Source organism: Arvicola amphibius, chromosome 7 (assembly GCF_903992535.2).
Source record: "Arvicola amphibius chromosome 7, mArvAmp1.2, whole genome shotgun sequence".
Classification (NCBI taxonomy): domain Eukaryota; kingdom Metazoa; phylum Chordata; class Mammalia; order Rodentia; family Cricetidae; genus Arvicola; species Arvicola amphibius.
Window position 1 is genome coordinate 11,502,260 of NC_052053.1, and position 13,400 is coordinate 11,515,659.

Here is a 13,400-nt window from a genome sequence, read left to right on the forward strand (position 1 = left end):
AAGGGATGTGCCTGTGGCAGCAGGGAAGGGTATGGCGGTTCTTTAAATGTTTTCTGTACTTATGTGGTTGCTAGGGGCGCCTCGGATCCAAAGTTTTCCTCGGTCCACTTTTCCTGGAACAAAGTTGAACGGCCTCTGTCAGCCCGTCTGAAAGAAGCTACTGGAAAAGGGAGGCTGGCTGCGCCGTAGCGGAAGGCGGGTCTCAGCTCAGCCGGTCAGGGCCAACGGGAATCCGAGGTGGAGCGGAGGAAGGAGCGGGAGCAGCCGAGCGGAAGGAAACGCGGAGGCTTTGCTGGAGCCCACGTGTTGACACGCGGAAGCGTTAGCGCCGCAGCTCAGTGCCCGCCCCCTCGCAGGCCCCGCCCACCCAAGGTCCGGCATCCTGACCAATGGGCGTGGCCCGTGCGGGGCGGGGCCTGCGCACAGGTGCCGCCCCGGCCCGCCCGTTCCGTCGCCTCCGCCGTCGTGCGTGCGGCTCGGCAGAGGGCCGGGCCTGCGCTCTCTCCGCCTTCCTCCCCACCTCCGGCTGCCGGCTCCACCGGTTTTGCAGCCCGGTACCCGGCGTGATCGTCAACCCGTTGCACGGTGAGTTCCCGTGGGAGTCCACGGGCGCCCAGGCTAGTGGTTCGGAGGCTGGCGCCAGGCCAGAGCCGGGTCGCCGGGATGGACTGAGGGCAGCGGACGGCGTGGGGCATGTGGATGAATGAGGCGCTCTGGGACTAGGCCGCGCGGCCACGAGATCGGCCCTCGCCGCAGTCTGGGGACAGCCTTGCCTCAGGGAGGGACGCCAGGAGGGGAAAGGTGGTGTGTGGGGGTCCTGGTCCGCTGCGCCGCAGGTCACCCCTCGTAGGCCACAGTACTGGACCTGCTCTCCCCATGCAGCTGTTCATTGGAGGCCTGGAGCTGGGCCCGGAACAGGTGTCAAGACCCTAAGAAGGCAGATCTTTGGCCTCCCCATCTGGGATTACAGGTTGGAATAGCACTTGAGGAGCGGGGGCCCCTAGGAGGTACAAGCCGGCCAGAAGACAGGGACAGTTTTAGTTTCCAGCTTCTGAGACGCGAGGTTGCCGTTCTCGTCCGTTCCTATTGCGGTGTTAAAAGTGAGATCCAATTTTGCCCAGAGGACCTTTGGGCCAGGACGAGCAAGCAAAGACAGAAAGTTTGGACTTGCCCATCAAAAGGTTGAAAGTATTTGGAATGGGACTGTCTAGCCTATTGGTAGGGCCCTTGCTTTTAAGTGTGCTTGGAGCTGTGGGTTGGAATTTAAAAGGGCATGAGGTGAGCGCCTGAGAAGCAGCCAGTGTGGGTAAAGCGTGTGTTTTGAAGACTGATTTTTATAAGGACTGATTAGCCATGCCTGCAGTCCAAGTGGGAAGGTCTGGCTTAGGAGGACCTCCAGGCTTAGCCGTGACCATTGTGGGAAACAAGGTGAAGAGGCAGGGCCCGGGTGATGGAGGAATGGTTGGTGACAGGTAGGTAGGTGGCTTGGTTGCTGGCGTTTCCAGAATGGGTTTTATTTGACTTGGGTCTCTGCCTCTGCTTCCCAATGCTTTCCTTCCTTCTTATAATATGACAGGCTAACACGGTGGTTGTCAGCAACTAGGATGGAAGATTGGAACTAAGTTTTATGTTTACCTTTGATTCCTGCTGCCGCAGTCTTTCTGGTACTAGTCAAAAGTGACTCTTTGACAAACATTAGAATCTGATGTATTTACAGAGCACCTCCTCCTTCTGTTGAAAACAGAATGGATTTTGCTCTTATTTTAGTTGTGTATTGGTATATACAGTATGTTTTATTGTCTATTAGCGAGTAATATACTCTATATACAGTGAAGTGTTTTGTTTGTAGGGGACTTTAAAGTTTGTTTTGACATTTTAGATGCCCCCGAAAAAGGGAGGAGATGGAATTAAACCACCCCCAATCATTGGAAGATTTGGCACCTCACTGAAAATTGGTATTGTTGGATTGCCAAATGTTGGGTAAGTAAACACTGAGACATATTTTTATTTTATAGACTTTTGGGTCCTGTTGTAGAAATAGGAATTCAAAAGGCAATAAGAACTCAAATTGAAAAAAAAATAGGGCTAGAATATTATTACTACAAAACGAGGCTCTAAGTTACATGTGTCTTATTTATTTAATTTTAGTTGTTTTGCACACATTGAAGCGAATTATTTACATTGTTTTGCTAACTTTAGGAAGAAGCAAGGAGAGTTAAAATATCAATGAGGCAAGTCTATGTTTGCCTGAGATGTTGGGAGAAACACTGTGTGCATTTGCTGGAAGTGGACCTCCTGCCTATGTTGTTAGCAGGAGCCTGTAGTAGAACAATTTAGGAAATAGTCTTAAAACTTTTTTCTTTCTAACACTATTGAGAGAAGAAGGTTGTCTAGAGGGTGATTTTTACTGGAGAAAGAGGTGAGTCCTTCGAATATACTGTTGAAAGGTGGGTAAAGAGCTTCTGTAATGCCATATTTAAAGGCTGAGACAGGAAATTCTCAGCTCAAGCTGGCTAGCCAGTCTCGCCAAAATGATGAGCTCTGGGTTTAGCAACAGACTTTGCCTCAGTAAGTAAGGTGTCAGGCTCTTGAGGAAGACACTTGATGTCAGCATCAGGCTGCCTTACACACATACACCATGTCTACACACTTTTGAGCATTCAAATGCATGCCACACGCATGTGTACACGAAAAAGTGTTTAAACTTGAGAATTATGAAAACAAAGTACTGAATTTTGTCGTTTTCAAAATTAAAATTAACTCTATCATATATTTGCACATAAGGCAGTGGGGGAAGAAGGTATGTGTGGGGTTTATCATAGAGTTCTTTGCACATGTAACGTACGTGGTCAGTGTCTGCTCTTCTCATTATTTAAACGTTCTTAGCCAAGCATGGCGGTTCACGTCTTCATTCTAGCATTGAGAGGCTAATGCAAAAGCATCGCTGTGACACTGAGGCCAGTCTGGGCCATAGAGAGATCTTGTCTCAAAAACAAGAAACACACATACATATTAAAAGTGATTAGGGTAAACCAAGCGGTGGTGGCACACACCTTTAGTCCCAGCCTGCAAGAGGCAGAGGCAGGGATCTCTGAGTTGGCGGCCAGCCTGGTCTACAGAGCGAGTTCTTAGGCAGCCAGGCTACACAGAGAGACCCTGTCTCGTAAAACCAAAAAAAAAAAAAAAAAAAAAAAAAGGTGATTAGGGTAATAGGCACAGCATGGATTATGAGGATCACTAGGACATTTTGGGGTGTGGGCTTTAGGTCATTAGATTAGTGGAATTAGAACAACTGTGTTCTCTGTGCCCCTTGGAGCTCCTGTTCCAGAGTCCTCAGTGAATGACACATGGTATGCTCAAGTACCCCTGTCTTAGATTCTTGTGGTGTAAAACATGAGCTGGTATGGTTGTCCCAATTTCAGGCTCTGTGGAGCGGGTTATATTTTGAAGGGGTTTCCTGCTGTGCTAGAGTCTACTTGTAAAGTAATAATAAATAGAAACATAGCAAAACAAGTAATCAAGCCAGGTGCTGTAGGGTACTGTCAGTATAGTTGAAAGCAAAATATGATTATAATGTTCACAGTGAGTTTTTCTGCACCAGTAAGAAAGTTTTTAGATATTAGCCTTCATCTCTTTGGAATCACTGTAGTTGGAGCATCTTGACTTCAGATGAGACTCACTGAAAAAGGGCCATCTTAAGATCTTAAGTGTTTTTTGTTTTGTTTTGTTTTGTTTTTTTGTTTGTTTTTTTTTGTTTTTTTCCGAGACAGGGTTTCTCTGCAGCTTTAGAGCCTGTCCTGGAACTAGCTCTTGTAGACCAGGTTGGTCTTGAACTCACAGAGATCCACCTGCCTCTGCCTCCCGAGTGCTGGGATTAAAGGCGTGCGCCACCACCGCCCGGCCGATCTTAAGTGTTTTTTATGTAGTTTTTTTTTTTCGGGAGGTATATAGAGTATAATAATAATTAATATGTAAGAAAATAACATGAAAGATTGTATTATTCAGTATAAATATGGTATTTATGCTTTCAGCTTCAAAATAGTCCTCTAGTTTTATGAGGTATGTTCTACATACAGTAACATTTTACTTAATATATTTTGAATTATATTTTCATTTATTTTTTGTTTGTGGGCGATGACGCAAAGATTGGAGATCAGGACAACTTGTGGGAGTTGGTTCTTCTACCATGTGGGTTCAGGGGGCTGAATTCAGGTCTTCAGACTTGGTGGTAGGTACCTGCTGAGCCATCTTATGGCTTGAATTTACTGTTTTGTTAGGGAGGACCTGAAGATTTAATTCAGGGCTTCTATGAAAATTCATTTGTTTTTAAGTGATGGTTTATTCAATTTTGACAATTGTGCTTGTGTAAAATTTCTTTTTATAAAACGGCCTTCCATTAAACCGTATCAGGTAGGGTTTACTGTATGAAACACAAACCTTGACTATTTTAAGCCATTGGAAGAGTGAGCAATTAGACTTTTGTTGTGATATTTTGTATTTTAACAAATGAAGCTTGTTTAAAGATCAGAAGGGCAAAGGCAAGCCGCCAGAGGCCAGGGAGTGGTGGCACACACCTTTATCCCCAGACAGAGGCACGAGTTCAAGGCCAGGCTGGGTGGTGGTGGGCGGTGGTGGTGCACCCCTTTAATCCCAGCACTCCTCTGAAGGTCTGAAGGTAGAGGCAGATGGAACTCTGTGAGTTCAAGGCCAGCCTGGTCTACGAGAACTAATTTTAGGACAGACTCCAAAGCTACAGAGAAACCTTGTTTCGAAAAATAAAAATTAAAATAAAAAAAAAAAAAGATTGAGTATGTCTGAAAGAGAAACAGAGCTCACACAAGGTGATCCCGGCACCACGGAGGTGGAGACAGGCCTGATGTGGCTGAGCAGAGAGAGTAATGGGACATGTAAGGCCGGGGGAGACAGGAGCTCAGTGTGGTCAGAGGTTTGGTGGAGACATGGAGTCTGGAGATGCAGTCTGAGGACAGGATCGCCCCTTCAGTCTGAGCATTGGTAGAGGTAAAAGAACTCTTTATTTGCTGCCTCTCTGCTTCTCTGATCTGCAGCATTAACCCCTATATCTGACTCTGGGTTTTACTATTCAGACCAACTAGAATTTGTGCTACAGAAGGATAAGAGCTTGGGTGATTCAGGCAGGTATCCACATGCACCTCAGCTGTGTGAGCTCTTGATTGGGTGATTCTTTTTTCATTATTTCTTTTTTTGAGACAGGGTTTCTCTTTGTAGCCCTGGATGTCCTGGAACTTGATCTGTAAGCCAGGCTAGTCTTGAACCCACAGAGATCATCCTGCCTCTGCCTCCCTAGTGCTAGGATGCACCACTGAGCCTGGCTGATTTTTGTATCCTATCCTATCCTATATCATTTGAGACAAGGTCTCATTCTGTAACCCATGCTGATCTAGAATTTACTGTGTAGCCCAGGCTGTCCTTGAGTTCCCCAGAATCTTCCTGCCTGAGCTTACTGAGTGCTGGTACTACAGGAATAAGTCCCTTTGCTCAGAAAGCTAATCTGACATTTATTGAACATTTATTATGTGCAAGTCTCTGTTCTGAGTGTTTCATACATAGTATCTAATTGAATAAATTGCTTGGCATCTCCAATTAGACTCTCAGTTCCATAAAGGAAAAGTTTGTATTGTTCCTGTTTATTGACATATTTCTAGTGCCTAGACTGGTGTTAGCAATAGAGTGAACACCCAATAATTATTTGTGGAAAGTAGCAATTATTTGTGAATAGGATAATTTCCCCCCTTTGAGAGCTGTATGTAGGCTTAGTGATAAAGAGACATGTTTTTAATACTGCTTTTAATGAAGAAGAAAGAGTATCATGATAAGAGTATGGACATTCAGTTTCTAGGTCTGTCTTACTGTTTCTTGGTAAATTGCCTCTTGCTAGACTATTGTATTATTATGAGTGAAAGACTTAGAAGCTCTTAGGAAACTGCTCAGTGTTCTAGACTTGGTCAGGGATAGATAGCTCTTCTTGCATGGCATTAGCTTGAGTTATGGATGTTAGAATATCCCCAATACCTTGGCTTAAAGAGTTTAGTGTGTTGGTTACTTTAGTCATAGTGGACATCCTTTCTGATAGATAGCCTTAGGGAACCCAGGCTCTTTTTGCTCAGCAATCCCTAGGATTGTGGTCTTTTCCTATGGCCTAGGTTGCTATGAACTGCAGACAGCTGCTTACCCAAAGTGCCAAAGAACTCAATAATTTAGCAGTATTTCCCTTTAAAGTGCAGTACCATACTTCTGCTGCCATGCCTTTGCCAGAAGGTAGTCGCGGTGGTGACACTTGCCTTTGTGCCTTTTTAATCCTAGCACTTGGGGAGGCCAAACGGGTCTACAGAGTGAGTTCCAATACTGAGAAACTCTGTCTCCAAAACCAAAACCAAAAACTTAGTCATAAGGAAGGTTAGAAAATGTAGTCCATATTTTAAAACATACACATAAACACATGCATCACACACACAGACACACAAACTCGTGGCTGTGAGACTGTGGTAGTCTCTGTTGAAGCACTCCGGAATTACCCCAAGAAAGCAGTTCTCCTGCTTGGTTGATGTTTCAGGGAATTGTTCTTTAGTATGCTTACAACTTTCCCCTTCTAGCTGCTTCCATTCTTGATTTCTTTCTTTTTTAGATTAAACAAATTATGTGTGTATGCATATGGCTAGAGGCTTCAGGTTCCCTTTGAACTGGAGGTGATTGTGAGCCTTCCTGTGTGGGTGTTGGAGACCAAGCTCAGGTCCTGTGCATCTTGTGCTCTTAACTGCTGAGCCGTCTCTCTCATCCCCCATTCTTGGTTTTGTAAAGGAACACTGAGGAAGATATTTTGTAGTCTGCAAATATTGATGATTATAGGATTTTCATTTAGAAGAGCTGACACAGTTGAGCAAGATTCCACCGAGAACCAACATAATGGAAGAACCAGCTCCCACAAGTTGTCACACCACATATATATATAAACCATAAACCATATATATATATATGTATATATATATATGTTTATAAAACTTAATATGTATGTGTAATTTTAAATACTTTATATGTTGTGCTAGGTAGTCAGTGATAGTTGCCTTATTTTATTTTATTTGTTTGCTTTTTGAGACAGGGTCTTACTATGTAGATCAGGCTGGTCTTGAACTTAAAGAGATCTGTCTGCCTCTGCTTCCAAAGTTCTGAGTGCTGGGATTAAATGCATGAGCTACCACACTTGGCTTGCCTTATTTTTACTGCATTTTAATTCTTTGGTCTCAGTAGGTCTTATCTGTAGGAATCATTAATATGGCATTCCAAAGGTGTAGCACTAATTCTAATTGGTATTAATAATAAAAACCCAGAGTCAGATATAGGGGTTAATACTGAAGATCAGAGAAGCAGAGCTGCCAGCCACTGAGAGTTCTTACCTCTACCAGACTGAAGGGGTGATCCTTTCTCTACAAATCCTCAGACTGCATCTCCAGATTGCATCTGAGCTCCTGTCTCCACCTTCCTAGTGCTGGCATTAAAAGCCTGTGATCCCAAGTGCTGGAATTACCTTGTGTGAGCTCTTTTTCTCTTTTAGACAGATTCATTCTCACATAGCCCAGGGTGGACTTGAACTCACAGAACTCTGACTGCCTCTGAGATTAAAGGTGTGTGCCACCACTTCCCTAGCCTTTATGCCTAACTAGTGGTTTAGTTCTGAACTCTGATCTTAAGGCAAGCTTCATTTGTTAGATCACAAAATTATCACTACGCAAAGGTAATTTTCCTATTCCTCTTGTATTCTTTGAAATGCTCCTTGCCCTTGTATTTTGGGTTACTTATTTATTAAATCATTTGTGTAGTTCTAATCAGTATTAATGAGGCTTATTTTATTCTTTGGATTAGAATCTATTGCTACCTCTTAATTTTGCTGCTCAAATTGCTTTGGCTTCAGCTCTTGGGAGCTCTTTCAAGTTAGCCCTTATATATCTTTGATGTGTTCTCATATTGCGTGTGTGTGTGTGCGTGCGTGCGTGCACACACACACACACACACACACACAAATGGAAGCCTGAATTTGATGTGGGGAGGGCCTCTGCCTTAGTCTATTTCCAGCCTTTTTGTTGTTCTTGAAATACATTTTCCCCCATATATTCTGATTCTGGTTTTCCTTTCTCATCTCCTCCCAGATCCCCACTTCTCCACCCATCCAATTCCATGCCTTCTCCCTCTCTAGAGAACAGACAGGCAAATAAAACAAACCAAACAAACAAAAAAGCCAAAGAAATATACATATATCTGTACACACATACACCATTAAAAACACAAAATCGGAAACCATGATTTATAAGCAAGAGACCAGGTAAAAAATGCCTATGTAAAGCATTATGAGACAAACACCTCCAAAAAGGAGTTTGTTTTGTCTTATCCTCTCGTGTGTGTGTGTGTGTGTGTGTGTGTGTGTGATATCTCACACACACAAGACTCCATTGGAAACTTTTTGAGCGGTTGGCACTTGGAGATAGCTTCTGGGTTAGGGATGGGGGCTCATGTCTACTTCCCCTCAGCACTGGTCCCCCATCTGTCTTGAACACATGCAGGTCCTGTGCATGCTTCCACAGTCTTTGCCAGGTTATCTTGCATCAGTCCTGTTGTCTGGGAGGCACTGTTTCCTTGGTGTCTTCCATCCCCCACACTTAAATTTTTTTCTTCTCTTCTGCATAGATCCTTAGTCCTGAGGGGCGGTATGATGGAGATGCCCCATTTAAGACTGAGTTCGAAAGTCTGCCACCGTTTGCATGTTGTCCAGATATGGGTCTCTGTATTTCTTCCCATTTACTGCAGGAGGACGCTTCTCTGATGGAGAGCTTGACACTGATCTGAGTCCAGGTCAGGTGTGTGGCTACTGGGGATCTCAGGTAGAAAGTGTTTCTAGATGGAGGTGGCAGGCACAAAGGAATAGGAATGGGCTGAGCAGGTCCTCAGGAAGGAGGAAAGCTGGATCAGCTGCAAGGTTTAGAGGAGTCGTCAGGGCAGGGGTTGTGCAGGAGGAGAGGCCCTTGCAAGCTGACTGCTCCAGGGCTGGGGATGAGACTGTGGGAACTGATGGAAGGCAGGAAGGAGAGTCTCCACCTTAGTTTCTGAGACGGGTCTTTCACCGACCCTGGCGCTCAACTCAGCTAGACTGGCTGGCTAGCTCACTTCATGGATCCGCCTGGTGCTGCATGGCCTTCACTGGGATTGCAGTTGGGGGGAAGCACTCCGTTTTTCAGGGGATCTAAACTGGTTCCTTATGCTTGTGCGGTAAGTCTTTTTCCAAGTGAGCTGTTGACCCACCCCTTACCTTTTTCAAAAGAATAGAAATATATAAAAACACAAGGACAAGATGACTTTAATGCTCATCTTTCTTAGCCAGTAAGAAGTTAGAGCTAATGGGCCAAGTAGTGATTTAATTAATACAGTTTCTGTGTGATTATTTCTGAGCTGAGCAGCCAGGACCAACAGGCAGCCTTATACCAACATATGTTTTTTGAGGTTTATTCACTATGTATAGTAAATATTTAATTTGTTACAATATATTTTAGCCATTTTGATTCATGCTCAGATTGATGGATCTTTGGTTAGTAGGCCTTTTAAAGTTGGCTCTAGATACTGTGTGTCCCATCCCCCCTTCCCCCTGTTCTCTCTCTCTCTCTCTCTCTCTCTCTCTCTCTCTCTCTCTCTCTCTCTCTCTCTCTCTCTCTCTTTCATCTTTCTTACCTTGACCGGGTTGTATTACCAAGGTTGTTTTTGTGATCCTGGGCTTAAGCTCTCCTGCCTCACCTTCCTGAAATAGTGGGGATGGCAGGCACTCGCTTCTGTTGATAGGGCTCCATAACAACTATTAATAGCTTCCTCCTGTTCTGTGAGAAAAGTTGAAATTCCAGCTTATTTCTTTGTTGTTTGTGTTTTTCTCATTTGAGACAGGATCTTTCTGTATAGCCCTGGCTGGCCTCAAACTCAAGATCTTCCTGTGTCAGCCTAAAGTGCTAGGATTGCAGGCATGTGTCATTACACTTAGCTCATCTTACGTGGGTTTTTTGTGCCAGACCTGAAATTAGCTATTTCTCTGTGAAGTCTTGACCATTTTTAATAATCATGACATTTAAAGACCTCGGTGTAAATGCAAATTCTCTTTTAAAAAGTAGCTGTTCCATGTGTCTATATATTAACATTTTAAATTATGTTGTTTTATAGTCCTTTAAAAGTTAAAATATGTATTATACAGGTGTGTGTATGGTATATGTGCAGGAGTGTTTGCATGCATACCTGGTGTGTCAGCGGACAACTTTGTGGAGTGAGTTCTTGCCTCCCACCTTTACAGCAGGTGCCAGAGATTAAACTCAGGTTGCCAGTTTTGTGTGCAAGCACTTCTGTTTGCTGAGTCTTTTCACAGGCCCAACCTTGCAATCTTTTTGGGAATGAAATGGATTATGTCTTTAAAATATATACATTTAAAAATAAGTAGTATGATAACTGTTTTTATAAGATTGAAATTAAAGTGTGGTTTTATAAGGGGAGCCAGTGGTTTCCTCTCAGTCACGTTAGTCCTCGAGTTTTGACATTGTTGCAGGACTGTGTCTTATGGGACTTGGGTCCTGGAACTCTGACCAAGGTGACAAGGAAATGAAGAGAGGACAGTAACAGTAAGGAAAAACAGACACATGGACAGGAAAAGCTGGGTCAGGGGAGTTGTATGCCCCCTGGAGCCACACCCACTGCCATAGCCTGCATCCTCAGCACAGGGAGAGGGGTCTCAGGAGGCAGTTTCCAAGAGGAAGCTGCAGTCGCTAGATTTCAAACACAGTGGTCATTCTGTTGCACTTGGATCGCCCAGGAAAGTTTTGCCATCCTATGGAGCCTGGCCTATATAGGAACCAATTTTGTCTAATTCACTGTGGGCCTAAGACCTTAATCTTTGTTTGTCATGGCAACGTGGGTGTCAACAATACACATTCATTCAGGCCTTCCTCTGCTCCCTACATGCTAGCTTGTTATGGGTGCCACTGTAAATCCTACGGCGCTCACCACCAGTTCATGGTTTGTTAGCTGAGCATGAGTCTAGCCCCATGTTTCTAAAACCTGCCTTTATGCCATGTATCTGGATATATTGAGAACCTGGGGTTGTATACTGGTGGATCTTGTAAGAGGCCTGAGAATGCCCAGCTTTACCCTCTGTAATACAATCTATCTGGACATTCGAAAGCCACTGATTGGCCAGTGGTGCACAGCCAGCGGTGGTTTATGTGCTTATTTGCCTACCTAACTCTGCAGTGTGTGTTCTCAGTGTGATGTCAGCAAGTGCAGTATTGAGAGACTGATAGGTAGGGCAGTCCAGCGTCTCGTCAAAGCAGGCTTCTTAGGAGTAGCACTAGGGCAAGCCTTGGTCCTCCTCACTTTGTTCATCACGTTCCGTAGTTCTCAAAACGAAACACAAAAAGACTGGTTCCTAGGTTTAAAAGTTTAATCAGGTGTGCTCTGGTTAAATCTGATTTCCCCTGATGAACATGAGCTAATTGGACCTCATCTGAAGAAACAGTTTTACCTTTAGGTTTTTGGAGAAAAATAATCATTTTTAATTCCACCATAGTAACATGACTGTTATACTTCTTGAGTATTTTTTGTTGTCAAATTTAGTCCATATGCAAACATTTTTACATAATCACGCCTAACCAGAGTTTGTGAGTGCTGGCCCTGTAATTACCAACTAAATTCTTAGCCACTTCCTCAGTCCTCCTTGGAGTTAAAACCAGAAACACTGTGTGACAGTGATTCTCACTTTAAATCCCTTGTGCCCTCTGTCTGGGGCGAGGGGAAGCCTTTGTGGTGAGGTTGCTGTTCTCTGTTGCTGATGGGAGCAGATCAGCAAGTCCTTAAAAGTCTTACTTTGTTTCAGATTTGACTCTGGCACAGTTACATGACTGGTATTACTATGGCTGTCATCATCCTCTGAGTACATCACTTGATATGAAGCAGATAATTGGGAAATTAGTGATTAGTTTATTCCATATGAATGCACTTTTTATTTTGGTTTAAATCATAGAGTGAAAAAGTCACATTTTTACCTTCAAAATTCATAGTTTGAGGCTTACCAGTAATCCTCGTGTAATAGCAATGAGAAGCTAATGTTAGCTCTGACCTCCCGTTTCTTCACAAATAGCAGCCACTCACTCCTCAGTTTGAATGCTTTGGGAACAGTTGTGCTAGCTCCAGCATGTCATGTTAGAGAAGGCTGTGCTGGATATGGATGAAATGAGATTGGCATTATGGGGTGCATTGTCAGAAGAATGTTTTGTGACATATATGAAACTCCAGCTATCTTCTATAACAAAGGCTCTTTGGGAACATTCTTTACAAATTCCAAATAGACTGAGATAGGGAACATAACCTAATTATAAAATTATAAATTTTATATCAAACTTGATATTTTGTGTTAGTAAAAATGTTTCTTCCCCCTTCCCAGATTTGTCCTTATAATTTTGAGCATTAGATGTGTTTTCTCATCAATTTAAGGACTGACTGAAAGTCTTTCCTTTGTTTTAGGAAGTCCACCTTCTTCAATGTACTAACCAATAGTCAAGCTTCCGCAGAGAACTTCCCCTTCTGCACGATCGATCCTAACGAGAGCAGGGTGCCTGTGCCAGATGAGAGGTTTGACTTCCTCTGCCAGTATCACAAGCCAGCAAGGTAAGGAAGAGGCTATACCGTTACTCATTCGCTCATAGACGGGACAAACGTGTGTTTGATATATTTAGAATTTCTTCCAGAATTAATGTAGCATTATTTTGGATGATTATAAAAGCAATGTAGAGTACTACAAAAAGGAAGAAGGATTTTCTATCTATGTTGATAGAGTAATTTTTTTTCTGAGATTGTGAGGTAGAAGGAGAAATCACCTTATGTTACAAGATTTCATCATGTAGTATTATAAGTATATGTATGTATTATGCATAAGAAAGGGTATGTAGTGAAGGTCACAAATTTATTGATGGTTATTTCTGGGTAGTGGAGTTTTTAGGTGATTTGTTTGTTTGTTTGTTTATTAACACAAGTTTTAACTAGGTAGCTCAGGGTGGCCTTGAACCCGTAGTCCTCATGCCTCAGCCTGGGATTACAGTGCTGCTGTTACAGGCATGCAACACAGTAGCTGGTTAAGGTGATTTATTTTACTGTGTAGTTGTAGCTTGGTATCCATGAATGGGGGATTGATTGTTAGACCCTAGGATACCACAGGCCGCTCACCTCAGTGCTGTGTCCATTTTATTCATGGAACCTTTGCATCGCCTCTTAGATGTCTCACGTCTCTATTGCTTACAGTTAATTGAAATGTTAAACACTGTACAATGACAAGAAAGAATCTGCATGCTTAT

At 43.4% G+C, this 13,400-nt stretch overlaps 1 protein-coding gene across 1 annotated transcript in view; it reads left to right on the top strand.

The window, feature by feature from the left end:
* The first annotated feature begins 456 nt into the window (after window positions 1–456).
* Window positions 457–13,400, top strand: part of LOC119819098 (obg-like ATPase 1) — a 74,918-nt gene continuing 61,974 nt past the window's right edge. Inside the window, exons 1-3 of the mRNA XM_038337121.1 lie at window positions 457–585; window positions 1,880–1,980; window positions 12,574–12,717. Of these exons, the coding sequence (XP_038193049.1) occupies window positions 1,880–1,980; window positions 12,574–12,717 (245 nt within the window). The 5' untranslated portion in view covers window positions 457–585. The remainder of the gene's footprint in view (window positions 586–1,879; window positions 1,981–12,573; window positions 12,718–13,400) is intronic.